The sequence below is a fragment of the Lissotriton helveticus genome, chromosome 8 (genome assembly GCF_964261635.1).
Source record: "Lissotriton helveticus chromosome 8, aLisHel1.1, whole genome shotgun sequence".
In the NCBI taxonomy this organism is placed as follows: Eukaryota; Metazoa; Chordata; class Amphibia; order Caudata; family Salamandridae; genus Lissotriton; species Lissotriton helveticus.
This window is the reverse complement of record NC_136069.1, coordinates 192,634,965-192,652,701: the sequence shown is the minus strand read 5'-3', so window position 1 is coordinate 192,652,701 and position 17,737 is coordinate 192,634,965. Positions and strand designations below refer to the sequence as shown.

General features: G+C 45.2%; 1 protein-coding gene across 4 annotated transcripts in view; it reads left to right on the top strand.

Moving 5' to 3' along the window:
* DOP1B (DOP1 leucine zipper like protein B) overlaps window positions 1–17,737 on the top strand; it is a 735,954-nt gene that overhangs the window by 381,775 nt on the left and 336,442 nt on the right. For all 4 annotated transcript variants that reach the window (XM_078656883.1, XM_078656881.1, XM_078656882.1 and 1 more), the window contains exon 16: window positions 9,112–9,264. In XM_078656883.1, the coding sequence (XP_078513009.1) occupies window positions 9,112–9,264 (153 nt within the window). The remainder of the gene's footprint in view (window positions 1–9,111; window positions 9,265–17,737) is intronic.

Below are 17,737 nucleotides of genomic sequence, written 5' to 3'. Positions count from 1 at the left end.
AGAATCGTCATCCACCGGCATTCTAGAAAGACAATCGGCAATAACATTTCTATTGCCTCGCACATACTCAACTACAAAATTGTAGTCTAAAACAGATAGCAACCACCTCGATATACGGGGAGTCACACTGCCATCTAAACCCCGTCCTCCTTTAAAAACATGACCTAAGGGTTTATGATCCGTTTTCACAACAAAAGGCAACCCCCACAGGTAGTACTTAAAATGTGCTATCCCCCAACAACACGACAATGCTTCCTTTTCTATAGTAGAATATGATTGTTCTGCTCCCTGTAATCTGCGTGAAGCAAACCCAATGATAGTTTCATTACCATCTGACCCTTGTATCAACACTGCCCCTAGACCAACATTACTCGCATCTGTAACCAAAATAGATTTTTTCTTAAAGTCAAAATGACCTAATGACTGAGCATTGGAAAGACTATCTTTCACTTTAACAAATGCATCCTCACATTCAACATTCCATTCAAATATCACTCCTTTTTTTAAAAGAAGCCTCATAGGTTCCACTAAATCAGCGAATTTAGACACAAACTTAGAACAATATTCAGCCAGACCTAAAAATGACTTCAATTGTTCCTTATTAATGGGAGATGGAGAATCCCTCACAGCTTTTACAATACTGCTATTTGGTCTTATACCATCTGCTGATATCTGATGACCCAAATAGTTGACCTGATTCAATCTTATTTGACATTTCTCTTTTTTTATTGTCAAACCATACTTTGAAATTCTACGCAGCACTTCATCCATCAACTGATCATGTTCCTCAAATGAACTTCTGACAATCATAATGTCGTCTTAAAAACACAACACTCTGTCCATACCCTTAAAAATATTCTGTATAATACGTTGGAACACAGCTGAGGCTGATTTCAGTTTATTCGCCAGATAGCAAGGGGAGGAAGTGTGCAAGGCTTTGTGGGTGATGCAAGCCATTTTGTAAATAGCTCTTGCCTCTATAGGAAGCCATCGGAGAGAAGACAGGATAGGAGTGATGTGGTCACTTCGTCTAGACCTTGCGATGAAGCGAGCTGCTGAATGGAGGACGGATTTGAGTGGGAGAGGTGAGATTTGGGAAGGTCAATCAGAAGAGAATTACAATAATCCAGTCTAGAGAGAACTAGTGATTGGATCAAGGTTTTTAGGTCCTTCTCCGGGAAGAATCGACTAATCCCCCACAGAAGGCGCAGCTGAAAACGTGGCAATGGAGTTGATGCGTGAGTCTTTTGTCAAGTATGACACCTAGGGATTTAGCGTAGTCAACAATGATGGGTTTACTGTTGAGTAAATTCAGCTGATCCATCCAGGATTGAACAGGGGGCGGGGAGAGAGCGGTAGATAGGAGGAGGATTTCAGTTTTGGAGGGATTGAGAATGAGTTGGTGAACTAACATCCAGTTGTGAATAGAGTTGAGAGTAGAGTTGAGTAGTGAGCGATCTTGTGAGGAAGACACCTTGATGTAGATTTGGGTGTCATCCGCATAGAGATGGTAGAGGATTTGCTTAGGAGGTTCCCTAATGGTTCCAGATGGAGTTTAAACAGAGTGGCTGCAAGGATAGAACCTTGAGGGACTCCTTGACCAACCACCAGTGGAGAAGTGAGACTGTTCCCAATCTTGATCATTTGGGATCTGTCCGAGAGGAATGAGGTAAACCATTTAAGCACTGTCCCTTCCACGCCCAATCTCTGTTGAAGAGTGTTAAGGAGGGTGTTGTGATTAACAGTGTCAAAGGCTGCAGAGAGGTCAAGAAGAATCAGAAGGCACGCTTCCTCCGAATCGAGTATATGTAGCGCATCATCGATCACTTGCAGCAGGGCTGTTTCAGTGCTGCAATTTTGAATAAAGGCAGACTGGAACACATCAAGGAGATTATTGTCCATAATGTGTTGGAAAAGTTGTTTTGCAACACATTTTTCTGTGATTTTCGAAAGAAAGGGGAGATTGGTGATGGGGCGGAAGTTATTGAGGTTGTTCGCATCTGCAGAGGTTTTTTTTTAGAAGGGGGTAACCTGTCCTGTTTTGAGGATAGTTAGGAGGGATCCTTGACTGAGGAAGAGACTAACTAGCCTGGTCCAATAAGCGAGAGTATTGGTATAGAAATCAATGGCGATGACACTAGGTATGGGGTGAGAAGAATGGATGGAGGGTTAGGTTTTGAGGATGCATTTGAGGAGGTCATCTTCCGAGATGGCTGCAGAGTTCTGCCAAGTGACTAAGGATTATCGCTCATCAATGGGGGTGGGGTGGGTGACCTGATCAACCAGTGATTTGACCTTTTCATCAAAGAATATAGCGAATTTAGTTGCTTTCTTTGAAGCATCCTCAGGTTTGATGGTTTGGGGAGAGCAGTTTGGGTTTTTGATGATGTCGAAAAGTTTTGGGGGTCTGTTTTTAGCTGAGTCGAGGAGGGATCTGAAATGTGCTGCTTTTTCAAGGAAGATGTGCTTGTGGTATTTGGATCTTGCAGAAATTAAAAGAGAGAAATTGGAAGTGGATGGAGATTGTCGCCAATGTTTCTCCAAGATTCTAAGGTTTTTACTTTTGTCATAGAGAGCTTTATTGAACCAAGGTGCTGAGGGGGTGGGTCTTTTCCTTTTGCTTTGGAGTGGAGCGACATTGTCGATTTCGACTCAGACAAGACGGAAGTCCTCATCCTGGGCTCCTCGCCCTCCGCCTGGGACGACTCCTGGTGGCCCCCCGCCCTGGGCACCGCACCCACACCGACAGACCACGCACGCAACCTGGGCTTCATCCTGGACTCCTCCCTCTCCATGACCAGACAAGTCAACGCCGTCTCCTCCTCATGCTTCAACATCCTGCGCATGCTACGGAAGATCTTCCGGTGGATCCCCACCGAGACCAGGAAGACGGTCACCCAGGCCCTCGTCACCAGCCGACTGGACTACGGCAACGCCCTCTACGCCGGAACCACCGCCAAGCTCCAGAAGAGACTCCAGCGGATCCAGAACGCCTCAGCCAGACTCATCCTCGACATCCCCCGACGCAGCCACATCTCCGGACATCTGAGAGACCTGCACTGGCTCCCCGTCAACAAGAGAATCACCTTCCGTCTCCTCACCCACGCACACAAAGCCCTACACGATCAAGGCCCGAGCTACCTCAACAACCGCATCAACTTCTACGCTCCCAAACGCCACCTCCGATCAGCCAGTCACGCCCTCGCCGCCGTCCCCCGCATCCGCAGAACGACAACAGGAGGAAGGTCCTTCTCCCACCTGGCCGCCAAGACCTGGAACTCCCTCCCGACCGACCTGCGCCTGACCCAAGACCACCTCTCCTTCAGGAAGAAGCTCAAGACCTGGCTGTTCGAGCAGTAGCAGCCCCCCCCCCCCCCCTAGCGCCTTGAGACCCTCCGGGTAAGTAGTGCGCTCTATAAATGTCCTTGATTGATTGATTGATTGACTGCAAGGATTGTGAGGCAATGGGGGGGTGAGGTCGTTGACATCCGCGTTAGGGTCTAGACTAGGAAGTGAACGCATAGCAGAATCACACAGAGTCTCAAGATCAATGTTTTTAGTGTTGCAGAACCAGTTAGAAGCCCTTTTAGGTTGGCCGAGAGTCATAACCTGTGAAAGGTGAAAACGGAAGGGAATGAGGAAATGGTCTGACCAGTCTACATGGATAGGGGGAGCAATGGTAAGCTGGTCTGATTTAGAAATAGCAAGGTCCAGAATTGAGCCCTTGGCTTGTGTAATTTACGAGCAGTGTTGGACAAGATCGTTAGTTGAGAGAAAGATTGCTAGCTTGTTGGCAGCCGAGTCTTCCACGGAGCCCCAGTGAAGATTGAAGTCACCTGGGAAGATCTGCCTATCGCTTTGAGAATATTGGTCACTAATGAAGTCGGTGAGTTCCTCCATGAAGGAAGAGCAGTTACCAGGTGGGTGGTAGATGGCATGGAACCTGAAGGGTGAGCCGTGATGAACTTGAAGTTCTAGGGATAGGCATTCGAATGTGTGGAAGAAGATGGTAGGAAAGGCTTTAATTTGAAGTGAGTTTCTGAAGATAATCGCAACACCTCCCTCGATCTTGTCTGTTCTGTCGTTCCTGAGGATAGAGTATTCAGTAGGTTTCAGAAGATCAAACAAAGTGTGAGAGGAGTCATTTAACCAGGTCTGAGTGAGAAAGAGCATGTCGAGATTGTGGTGGGTGATAGTGTTGGACATTTTCAGTTTGTGTTTGGTTGCATAACTGCATGTGGAGCGTACAAGGTCCAGAATTGTGCCTGAAACTCAACTCAGACAAGACAGAAGTCCTCATCCTGGGATCATCGCCCTCCGCCTGGGACGACTCCTGGTGGCCCCCTGCCCTGGGCACCACTCCCAAGCCAACGGACCACGCACGTAACCTGGGCTTCATCCTGGACTCCTCCCTCTCGATTACCAGACAAGTCCACGCCGTCTCATCATCGTGCTTCAACACCCTGCGCATGCTCCGAAAGATCTTTCGATGGATCCCCACCGAAACCAGGAAGACGGTCACCCAGGCACTCGTCACCAGCCGACTGGACTACGGAAACACTCTCTACGCCGGAACCACAGCCAAACTTCAGAAAAGACTCCAACGCATCCAGAACGCCTCCGCACGACTCGTCCTGGACATCCCCCGACACAGCCACATCTCCGGCCACCTGAGAGACCTGCACTGACTCCTCGTCAGCAAGAGGATCACGGTCAGGCTCCTCACCTACGCACACAAGGCTCTCCACGACCTGGGCCCCATGTACCTCAACAACCGTCCTGACCTTCTACATGCCCACCCGCCAGCTACGATCGACCAGCCTCGCCCTCGCCAACGTACCACGCATCCGCAGAGCCACCGCCGGAGGAAGATCCTTCTCCCACCTGGCAGCCAAAACATGGAACTCCCTCCCCATCCACCTTCGGCTGACCCAGGACCATCTCTCCTTCAGGAAGCAACTCAAGACCTGGCTTTTCGAGCAGTAACAGACCCCTCTCCCCCAGCGCCTTGAGACCCTTCCGGGTGAGTAGCGCACTATACAAATGTTATGATTGATTGATTGATTGACAAGGTAGCTCTGACGCAACTGTTTTGGTGATGGGAGTGTTTGGGCTGTTAAGGGGGATAGGGAATAGATTCTTGAATGAGGGTGGCACTTGAGAGGGAGGCTGGTAAGTTCTGATGGAAGAGATGGTCTCAATGGTGAATTGAGTAGAATTCTTAGGAGAGGGGAGTGGAGGGGGATTGACGTTGGTAGTCGTGTAGCTAGCCAGTAAGTTGGTGATGTCTGTGGAGGACAGACTGTGATTGACTTTATTGGGGCGCGGAATAAGGAACTCCTCTGGAGTTCAACTTGTAACACTGAAACTGCCCTCTGAAGCACTCCAGTGACCTGATCTTTTAAAGCTTATGCGGCTGGTAGGTAAGCGGATGTATAGGAGGAATCTTGTGATGGATACCAGGTGCGCGAACTGATGGCTCTAACGAAGAGGTTTCCGGGCTGCCTGAAGGACGCAGTGACTGCTTGGGACTGATGTTCCGAGCATGTGGCGCCAAAGGCATGGTCCTGTTTCTAGAAGCGCCTTGCTTAGGCCACCGTAATATATGTTGTCACGAAATCTTTCTCTCTGAGCTTGTAAAATTACTGAAGAGTTACTATACCGTGGGTTTCTTCATGATGCTATAGCGCCCTCGACACAAGCCTGCAGTTGGGGTCCGGGCGCTGTGAAAGCATCGGCGGACCATACATTCTGAAAGATACTATAGATAGTGTGTTACTTTTTTCAGTTGCAGTGCAGAGAATATCTTGGTTGCGTATATTACTGTTGCTGTTCCCGGGTCCTCACATTATTTGCCGTTTATAAATCTTCACAACCCGTGTAATGAAATATGTTCTTTTAGAATATGTTAACTTTAAAACAAAAAATAAAATTTAGCAATGTTAAACTTCCTGCAATACCGTATAAACCAAAAGGCAGAAGCCACTTTGGAATTGCTTACGACCTGCTATTTATATCTATCGAAGGTTACGTCTAATAAGGTATGTGCTTGCAACTCACATCATATAATTTCTTGTGAAAGGACGTCGTCCATCATATGTATTTATTTCCCGTCCACTAGTGACCAGGACCAGTTTCATATAGCTTGATCGTCGTCATCTTCCTCAGCAGCAGTTTCAGACTCAGTACAGAAAGTATTTCTCTGTGAAAGACTGTTTTCTCGATTGAGCCAAACAAAAATCCTTTATTGGATAAAAAGTTCTTGTCTGAGTTGATCCCGAAGCTCTCTTGAACCCCAGATATCTTAATTCCAACCCTAACATCCCACATCATTTGTGAGGCAATAAAACATTTATTTGCTCCCCACAAATATTCTTCGGCCAAATTCTATTTGTCACTTGCCTTAGACCCCCTTGAATATAAAGTTTAATGCTTATCTCATATATGCTGTTACTTGTTCATTTCCTTCCCTTGCCCTTGCTTGTCACTGGGACACAATAGCATTCTGCCACATCAGAGTCGGTGCCCAACATAACATATAGCCGCATAGACTCAAAATCCTGCCATATCTGAAGGACATGTCTTGCTATGTCTACCCTCAGACCTTAAATGGGGTGGGGAGGAATAGGGGTACAGATGGCATACCTGCCAGAGTGAGAATGAGCTTTGGACATCTGCGCCTTCTGGCGTATCCAACATCTTGCCCAACATTTCCACACCCCTGACCGAGACTCCCTACCCTGGCATGGCTTTTTATCAGAACATATCCTGGATAGGTTAGAATAGTGGCAGAGGCCATGACTGGCAGCATGGAGAAAGCCTTGAACATGATGCAGTCACTCATCTCCGTTCTCATTTTTTACTTCTTACATCATCTTTTACTTGAGTTTTATATAGCGCTGGCTAGACCCGGAGGTATCAGAGCACTTTACATAAGAACACAGCGAGTTACAAGTTACAAAAAGTTTCACAGTAGTTACATAATGGATAAATAAACAATACAGGAGTAAATTAGCGAACACAAAAGTCAGGATAGGAAAGACCAGGGACAGCAGGTAATCCACAGGGAGGAGACCGCAGCGGGGAAGAAAACAAGACAAATGTCTGTGATCTGGCTGGATAGGTGACGGCCATAGCGGTGTGCCAGGGCCAATCTCCCCTATAGCTGTCAGTGCAGCTCCACCGGGAAGCTGCCATGTATGTGTTTAGGGCTCAGCCAGAGAAGAGTGAGGATCAGGAGGGGATCAGAAGGCTAGAAACAAAAGACGGGTGGTAGGCACTGGAGAGGATGGTAAGGTAGGAGAAGGAGTGTGGTTTTGGCAGCCATCTTAGAGTCAGGCATGTCAAGTCTATCAGTCTCCATGGCTTAGTGGCTAGTTCTAGTTGCCACCAGTTCTAAAGTTGGTTAAAAAGCACAGTGCCAAAAATCCTGGAAGAAACATCAGGACCCTGGTCTCAGAGAGGCGGCTGGAGGGGAGCCAGAGTAGCATTCTTAGGCAGCAGCGACAAACTGGGATTACAAGACGCTTCTGTGAAGCGCTGGGTGTGTGCTGTTCTTTGTTCTGCCGGTGAGAACCAGCAGCTCTGGAAACCCAGCTCTGAGTCACCTTGGAGTGGGTGGATCGGCAGCCATGCATCCGCCCGCAGGTGATAGCATGGGGAGCAGCAGCGTGTCTAGCAGCATTTGAGGGGGTGTTCGCCGTGCAGTGGAGCAGCGCACAGCCAGTGTCCGTGTGGCCGTGTACTTTCAGGCCGTGGGCACGGTCCCCACAATAGGTCCGGTCGCGAGGGAAAACGCCGGGCAAATTCACGGGCCCCTCCCTCTCCCTAGCCGCACCCGTACCTCTCAAATGGCGCAGGCAGCCGAGGTCTGCAAAGCGGAGTTTTTCTCCCCCGCGGAGTCTGCCGGAAAGTCGGTGATGTGGGAAAATGGGCAGGGGGGGGGGGGGCGAGGACGCCATCAGCTGGAAGATTGGAGGGCGGCACCAAAGCGGCTCGTCACTCTCAGCCTCCAGGCGCATACCTGTAGTTCTTGGGGCACCCTCTTGGCTCACTGGCCCACGGGGACAAAACAGCACATATCTCAGCCAGTCAAGATCGGGGAGAGTCGATCGTTGGATCCTATTGATCCGCCTGCATTCCGATTGGGGCCAGTTATCTTCGGTGGGAATACAACGCGGCAAAGCGCCGCTTCGGAAGCTGGTGTGCAGGTTCAACACTGAGCTTCAGCTCCGAGCGGCCATCATGGCCGTAGGCCCCGCTTGCTTGTCATCCTTTGTTGAAATAGAATAAGATGTGAAAAACAGCACCATGCTTGTGGGTAGCAAAGTAAATTAGAAGACCTTGTTGGGTTCAGCAAGAGAGCCTTTGCAACAAAATGATATGTAGATCACAAAGGATACCATTCTGGGTTAAACAGAGCAGTGTTACATCTAAGCCCCTGCATTTTTTTGCAACATGACATTTTAGGGTAAAAAAGATCATTGAACACATTTGAGTGATATTTTAGTTACAGTGGTAATAATATACCTATCTCTATCAAGGAAGGGCAGTTTAGACAGGCGGTGGCATATGTAGCAGAAATAGGGTACCATGTTGGCCCAACGCCTTGAGAATTTGGAATTAGGGATGGCAGTTTGGGTACAAATAAGTTACAGTTTGGTCTTATAACAGATGTGGCAGCCCATCATTTATGGAGCAGTGAGGTCAGGTGATCCACTGGAAGAGAATGGCGCCGTACATTTTATTAAGTATGAGCTGATAGCCTAAGTTTTTGAGTGCAATGTATCCCTCCAAGATTTTGTCTCTATGTTGTTTGCAACTTCCTTTGGTGTACGAGACACTTGGACCTGGACTCCGAAACACCTCAAGCTCCTTGCCCATGAGCTAATAATATACAAGTGTCATTCAGGCTGACAATTCTATGTCTTTACAAAACTTGGTTTTGAAAAGCTTTTTGTAGTAATGGCAATAGAACTCATTTGCAAATGTATACAAAATGTCTGATTATTCAAAGGTCAAATTAATTAGAAGGTGCACTTTGCTTAAATTAATATACGTATTTTGTATACAAATGGCAAACTGGGTAATTTGACGTGCTTTTTCTCGTAGCGTGTGGCCCAAGTACTTTGGAATCAGCTGAACAAGGAGACCATGGAGCATCATATTACCTGTGTGGAACTCTTCTACAGATTGCACTGTTTGGCTCCGTCTGCTAATATCTGTGAAGAAATTATTTGCCAAGCATTACTGGAAAACGATAAAGTGAGTTTCTGTCTACTTATTTTTTATATTTGCCAACTAGTGTCCTGCTTTATTCATACCTTGGTGCGGCAAGACTAGACATTTTCCACATTGGGAATGAATGAAGGAAAGGGAAACCTTCTAAATACGCATCTGATGTACATTTTACATTGCCATACATTTGTTTAATTGGCACTTTTTTAGGGCTACACATTTTTTTTACTGCATATTCTAAGTGTTCTGGTTTCTCCTAAAGAACTGGCACTATTTGAGGTTAAATTGTTTTTTATGTGATGTTTTCTATGCAGTAAGCTCTCGGTGCAAAAGATTGGTTTCTATACATATATAAACAGATCAGTGGTGCCTCTCTCCATCCATGTTACATCTCTTAGGAGGCGTTAAGTGCCTTTGAAGTGAGTGGAGATCTTGCTGCCACCGTTTTTACTTTTTCCTCTTTCAACCCACCTCTTCTTTTAAAAGTACGTGAAGGTGCATTTATTTGACTGGTTTTTGATATAGCGCTTTGGTACCCAGCCAAAGGGTGCCTATACGCTTAACATAGTAGAATATGTCAATTTAGTCCACAAATACATTTGATATTACAAGACCAAAGTGTACAAGAGATGACAAGGACATGTACATTAGGACGAGAGGGTATTTTAACATCGCAAAAACTGGAGCTAACAGTAATATGTGCCGATGATCTTTAGGTTTAAACAAGACGCTCCCCCCTACTTATTCCCTACCAAATACCTTACACTTGCTATGCTGGTCGATGTCTCAGAACTGCCTTAACATGAACCTCTCCAAGAATGAACTTTTGATTTTACCCCGACACAGGAGTTACATCTGATACTCTGTCTTGGCTCAGTGTAATGAATCCGCACCTGCCTGTTTCCACTTCAGTTCGCAATCTGGTCATTCATCTCTACTCTAAGCTAACATTTGGTCTGCAAACAAATAACACTGCCAGCATTTGCTTCTTTTAGCTCAAGACGATCCACAATACCCTTTTTGGGGACAGATACCCTCATTTAGCAGTGTTAAATGCTATAATGCATTGAAATGCTATCCTTTTGGCTGTCCCACTCAAAACTGTAAGCCATCTCCATCTTAATCGAAGCGCTGCAGCACATTAAGCTTGCAGCATCAACAACCGTGAACATATGTACCCCCTTTTCAGTGAACTTTGTTGGTTTCCTGTACAGCAAAGGGTCTTTCAAAACTATAATGATTGTCCATCGGGCAATATACCAGATATGAAGTCAGTCTCCTGACTAAAAGCTGAAAAATTTGAAAGGCTTAAAACCTCTCTCAAACGAAATATGACTTTACACACATAACATGTCACAACAGGTAAACAAATAATTATTTCTCACTTGGAATGTGCTGGTAATAGGAACTTTGGGTAAGATCCAATAAGTTATTTTTGCTAAATATTTGAAGCATCAGAACATCTTCATTCTGCCACTGTGCCCTTCTCAGTTGCTTGTGAAAAAATGTGAAATTTATTACTTCTTTCTGTCTGTTCAGAATCTACCATTATTGAAGTGATTAGAGTGTATTGCACCATACTTGATGATGAGACATGTTTGGTGATGCACAGGACGAGGAGCGCCTTTAAGACATCCTAATAATTGTGGTCTAGAGGAGGGTGCTGCTGCAGTTATATTGCAGGGTAACACATGGCTGTCATCGGCTCCTTCAGGGTGGCCTTAGAGGCCAAAATTGACCTTGACATATTGTGAGATGACCACAGGAACCTAGCAGGTAAAGTCAGACACCTTGAAGAGTCGCTGGGAGACGTGCACCCTATGGTGGACACCCTGCAGAAAAAATGTCAGCCTTCACCAACAGAGTATTATCACTGGATCAGTGAGCCAACAATGCTGAGGACCAGAATAGGCAAAATAATATCTGAATTGTGGTCTTTCCAGAGAGAGTGGAAAAGACGGCTGTGATTGACTCAGACACTTTACTGGGGGAGACTCAGGACCGGCTACAACTGTCACCCAGAACTGCAGACGTCTTGTGATTATTTTACCAATCTACAGGTGCTATGCAGGAAGCACTGCGAGGATGGATATGGACTGGTGTAAATGGGCCATACACTGGAATACTAAAGGTTCCGTAGGGCTTTCACTCATGGATTTAGACTGGGGGACTCGCTGCGTGGTTAGCAGAAGAAGGGGAAATATATATCACAGACACTATCCCCATTGCTCTTATATCTCAGGTAAACATGGGAGCACAAACTGAATTTTCTTCTGAAGTTTGGTTTATTTAATGGATTGCCGTTGCCATTCTGACCTTGGGTGTGGAAGTTGGGTTTAGTTCTTTATCGTTAGCTTCGCTCAGAATCCGCAGCACAGGTGGCCTCACTTTGTCTAATGATGAGAGGGTAATGGAGAGCTTGACTATGTTTCAGGTAGATGACTCAAGCACCACTTTTGTGCGAATGGCTTACTCCCCTATACAAACTAAATACGACTTTACACGTTTAACATGGCACAACACGTAAACAAATACTAATTTCTTACTTGGAACGTGCAGGGAAAGTGATTTTTGACTTAAAGACACAAAGTTATAGCATATTTTTAGAGATATGATGTATGTGGCATTGCTTCAAGAAACATGCCTGGTGAGCCAAGAAATATTTAAATTCAAGAGACAGTGGAGAGGCCAGCTGCACACCACAAGTTTTTACTCCTATGTCAAGGTTTCCCATTTATGAATAGGAGCGGGAATCCTATTTGACCCAGATACCATACATATCGATAAGGAGGGCAGATATCTGATAGTGCATGGGAAGTTAGATGGAACTAGGATGGCACTGAGCTGTGTTTATTCCTAATACATGGAGCAGATTTCATTTTTGCATCCTTGACACCACTCCTCTCTGTGGGGGCCAGACTCCCTGGATTCTTGTGAGAACTGGGAATCTACAACTGTGTGGCAGACATGGAATTAGAGTGTTCCATTCCTTGAATTTGCCCATGATTAAATTAACAAAGAAGCTCTCGACATGGGTAGGGAATTGGCTTCTTGGGGACACTTGGAGGCTTAGAAACGTGAGGCGTAGGGAATGCGTTTTATTCCCCAGCTTATGACTTACACTTCCGTCTGGACAAGCTGATATGCTCCCGCATAGCAAGTGAAAGTCCCCAATGGGGAGTGACACACACTCTCAGACCGCAATCCCCTATTATTATTAATGGTGAAATGGGGCCAGAGATCATCCCCATTATTTTTTTTAAATCATAGTTTGCATTATTTCCCTTCAAACATATACAACACAATGAAAAGAGAAAGGCGAACGTTCCAATGCCTAAGGAAACATTACTGTTAGCAATATGATGCGTGGGAAGCCATAAGCAAACCCAGAGCTACTGTATTTCGACCATGATAGTAATCCCTTTTAAGCATTCAGAGCTAATTATTATTACTATATAGATCTTGAACTGTACCTTTATCCTCTCTGTGAAAGATAAAGACCACCAAAAATGGGTGAGGGAGCATGGAAGTGAGCCCTCTCCCTCAGTTGAAAAAGATTGCCTCCCATGCCCTTGTAAACTCTGCATTTCGCAACCCTCTGTTTAGTTTCATGTGCAACAGGGTACTCTCATATTCTGCCCAGCTCCGTACCTCATTGCACCATTTGGGTGTAGATGGCACTACTCTCCCCTTCCAGTTCATTGCTATCTGTCATGAACAAAGGCCAAATCTGTAAATCTGCTAGTCATCTTATTCTCATTCGGGTGTGGAAATGCATCTAGCAAGCATGTTTCAATGGTGTACTCAATATTCCTTCATTTGTTGACAGTCCCACGTCATCTTGTAAACGTTTTCATTTGCTAGCCCGCAACAGGAACACTCAGCCCCGGCATTAGGGAAGTATTTATTTATACATTCTTTAATGCGGTAAGTCCTATGTAACAAATTAAAATGAATACATTTAAACTTCAAGTTTCGGGATATTTGGGGAGCCTTTGAGAGAATTTGTCCCCAAATGGCTTCATTCAGCATTCTGCCCAATTTGTCTCGTCCCACTTGACCCTGAGTTCAGTTAGTGAGCACTTCAACTGCTTGAGAAGTGCTCTATAGATCTGCTTTACTGCCTTAGTTCTATCAGAAAAAGAACAGATTAGTTGAAGTACCAAGTGCAGGGGTGGTTGCCTCTCTGTTATTTTTTCATGTGTTTTAACACAATCGGTAAGTGGAGATCGCAGGTTCAGTTATTACAGCACCCTATGTTTAGAGAATTGTTGGAGGAAACCGTAGGGGAGTATTTTTTTTGCTAATATCTGCACCATGGCCCATATTAGTGCATTGCTTGAGCCAAATCATAGGAGTTAAATAACCGCAGGAGAAAGAGCTTGCCACTCTGGTTGGGAATATCTATGAACTAGAAGTAGACTTGCGTGTAGTTCCGCTGAATTGTTTGACTCTCCTAAAGGAGAGAGAAAAACATTCAACCATCTTGGAATGTCTGTGCACTCTTGCATATTAGCAGTACATAACATCGATTCATGCATGGGGGAAGGGCAGTCAGGGTGGTAATTTGTATAACACAGTTGGAGAATAAGGGTGCACCCATCACTAAATTCGGAACTCAGACTGATGTGGTGGCACATGCGTCACTTGATATACATCGGGAATTTGTGCAACAATATGAGCACTTGTGTTGCCAAAAAGGATGGCCATAGAGGAGAACATTGAGGCCTTCTTGTATAGAGAATTATTGCTGCGCTTACCTGACAATGCTAAAACAGTGTTAGGCAGGCCTATAACTGAGGCTGAAATTAAAGTGGCTTTCAAGGACCTGGCATGGAACAAAATGCCGGGCACGGACTGTTTGCCTGCTGAGTTTTATCAGAATTATGCAGCACTTCTCTCACCGCAACTAGTGGAATTTAGTGGGAGGCGCTACAGAGAGGCTTCCTACCAGCCACATCTAGGGAAGCACTTATGGTCTCCTTTCCTGGTGTACATACTCTTGATGTGTCCTCATACAGGCCTCTCTCCATGCCGAATTTGAACTATAAAATTATTAGTAAAATACTGGTAAATCACCCCCATCTCTATCTACAGACCCTAGAGCATAACAACCATAATGGTTTCATCCCCAACAGAAACACGTCACTAAATATTATGAGCGAAAACGCCCCAGGGTTTATTCTCAGATGCGGTAATACTGTTTATCGGCCTAGAAAAGGCATTCAACACCATACAGTGTAACTACCTATACGATGTGATGAGACACATGGATCTAAGGGAAGGGTGGTACAAATGGGTCATTTTACTATAGGCCGATGCAAAAGCTAGAGTCCGAATAGGCCAATGCATATCCGCATTCTTTGCTGCCACGAAAGGAACCCAACAAGAGTGCCTTTTATTGCCTATGCTGTGTACACTGGCAATGGAAACCTTCGATATATAGTTAGGACAGAGAAGTGCAGCAGAGGCATCCCACTGCAGGACCTCGAGCATGGCACTTCACTTTATGCAGATAATATGCTTCTGTATCTCTGAGACACTGAGGTGGGCCTTGTGTGGAGCGTGCACCACCTCGACAAATTGGGTAGTATATCAGGCTCTGCACTAACTGGACTAAGTCATGTGCATTACCAGTTTCCCGGACTTTGCAACATGTTCCACTTGCAGTAGCTCACCTGGGAAATAAATGGGAGAGCCTTTAACATTTATAACCTGAGTGTGAACATATACCATAGGGACAAGAAGAGGGGAAGGGAACCTGGTAAGAATCTTACTTGCTTTGAAGAGTAGCGTAGGGTTTTGGTGGACCTTGCAGCTATGCATACAATTTAAAATGGTGATGCTCTTGCGAATGGTGTATCATTTTTCAGCTCTCCCGATCTGGATTCCTCAACCATGAGGAAGTTGATCTGGAATGGAGGCAGACACAGGGTGTTACTAATCATCCTGCAGCACCCGATAAGAGAGGGAAGGTTTATGGCCCCAGATTATGAATCGTATTACTTGGCTGCTCAACTACAGTGGCTGGTAAAGTGACTGCACTGGCCTTAGGGAATTGTGCCCACTTTGGCAGGGCATTGGGAGGGTGCACACATTGCACTTTTGTTAGGCTTTAAGACACAGGGGTTTGGGCAAACTCAAATGTTTATGGCCGCACTGTGCTGCTTGAACTGAGACACCACAATGCCAGCTAGAAGCACCAGTACTCTTCATAATTGGCTTACTTACTGCAGGGGTGTGGTATTTTACGGCTTTGCTTGGTGAGGGAGTGTATTGAAGTGGGAATTCCCTCACTTGTAGATTGTTATGGGGATGGGATATTCACTCCATGCCAGTCAATAGCCCAATAGTCAATTGCTCTCCCCTAATCAAGAGTGTATCTCTAGAGTCGTGTGAAAACAAAAGACAACTTATTTTACTCAGTCAGTACGTGCATTCTTAGTCTCACCAGATTGTAGAGAAAAGGAAGAGACGGGCGTGTTCAATAAAAGATGTTATTTATTGATCAGTCTCTTTTCTCGTACAAGAGAAATGGATCGATATTATCGCAATACTTATGGTTAAGTAAAGTGCATACAATAAAAGCAGAAGTATAAAATAATACTGTAAAAACATTTATATGGTTTCTAAGCCATATGATGGTTTAAAATGAATAAAATAGATATATACACATATACATTTGACTAAACGTACTCAACTGGTGTTTCTAACTACGCCTACCCCAGTGTACCTGACCTAAGCCTAATACGTGGGCGGGAATAGAAAGTAGCAGTTTAAGTTAAGTTTGTTTTGCCAAGTGACTGACTCAAGAATTCTCTGCGAGGGGTTATTTAGTTCTGTACCTGGAATCTAGGATGAATGAGGGATGGTATCTCTCGTCTCTGGTCTCGATATTCCAGGCTGCCTGCGAGGGCTACCCGGAAGCGCCGGAGCTGGATTTCTCGGCAGGAGAAAGGCAGCGTCTCGTTCTCAGCGCGTCAGGAAGGCGGGGCTGCGCCAGCGGGGTCTGCTCTGCTCTGGGCTTCGGCAAGTCTGGTTGCTCCGATCTCGTCACCACCGCGTGTGTTTGCTTAAGGCAATACCGGTAATATTTATACCTGTAAGGTGCCGAGATTGACGTAAGGATGGACATAGATACGTCAATAAGGATGTCATACGAGCTGGTCGTTAGCACATTCTTTCGCTGAAGTTCTCGGTGAAATCAAAACAATGGCCGCAGGGTTTTTCCCAGGTTGTCATAGGTTTGATTTGTTTTGAGAACTCCGTATGCCTTATCAGGGGCTGGAGGAATATCGCTTGTCTAATTAGATGGCAAGCGTTATGACCTAATCAGATAACACGTTCCTGTGCCGTGGTGTGGCTTCATCAGATAACGGTTTCTGCATCATGGGATGGCTGCTAGTTAACTTGTTAACCAGAACAGGGTCAGGAATAGGGGGATCGATACAGAACCTATAGGAATACATCACATTGGCAAGCAGTCACTGCTGAACTAGAGAGAACATTGGTTAGAACAGACTTGCTTAAAATTGATCAATGTTTATTGGGGCTGTATGTTCGCCCTCATGCAAAGAAGGTGGGCTCTAAACTTTTGAACTTATCCCTTACGATTGCCATGTATGCCATAGCAATGCATTAGAAGTCCCCCGAAGGGCCACCCGAGTGCAGGTGGAAGGAGAAAGTCAGAAAGTGGGCAACGGCATGTCGGTTACTGTTGCCAAGACTACTGCATAAAAGAAGGGACAGTGGAGGGGAGATGAAGAAATGCTTCTTCAGTAACTATTATATGAGCCATACTGACATAAGCTGAGCTGTGAAAGTTACTCTTGGTTCTGTTGCTGTCTTTTTGGTTTCCTTTTGCTCTGATTTCCTTCTTTTCCATTAACATTTTGTGCTGAATACCCCAAGTACCTCCACAGGTTATGACATGTATTTTTACTTGTATTGTTTAACCTAAATGGAATGTACCAGTAGAAAATGGATACAATTTTGAAAGTATCAGTTATGTTTAATATGGCAGTGTTGCACAGGGAGAAATGTGAAAACCGCTCTGGTTTGAAATGAATTGAAATCAATTAAAAAAAAGTTTAAGGAAAGGACAAGAGTTCAGTTGCATGGTCTTCACCCTGTATTCTTACCCTTGTGTGAGAGTCAGAATAATGGAGTAGTGTCTGATGCCTTTTCCTTACAACAGGAAACCAGACTTTGATGCACCTTCTTTCACCCTTGCTATTTTTATGACTTTGACTGGAGAGATTGCCAATGTTGAGGGTATTCTTTTAATATCTGTAACTGACGTAGTAATTTTCATGCAAAACAGAGAGAAAGCTATGCCTGCCATGCTAACCTCTATTGAGATATATGCAACTGTGTCCGGCTACTCTCTGAACAAAGAAAAGACATAGGTGCTACCTCTTAATGTCCTCTGTACGTCCTCTCTGGTCGGAGACACCGGCTTTAAATTGCAATCTAAGGGCATGAAATACCTAGGCATCTG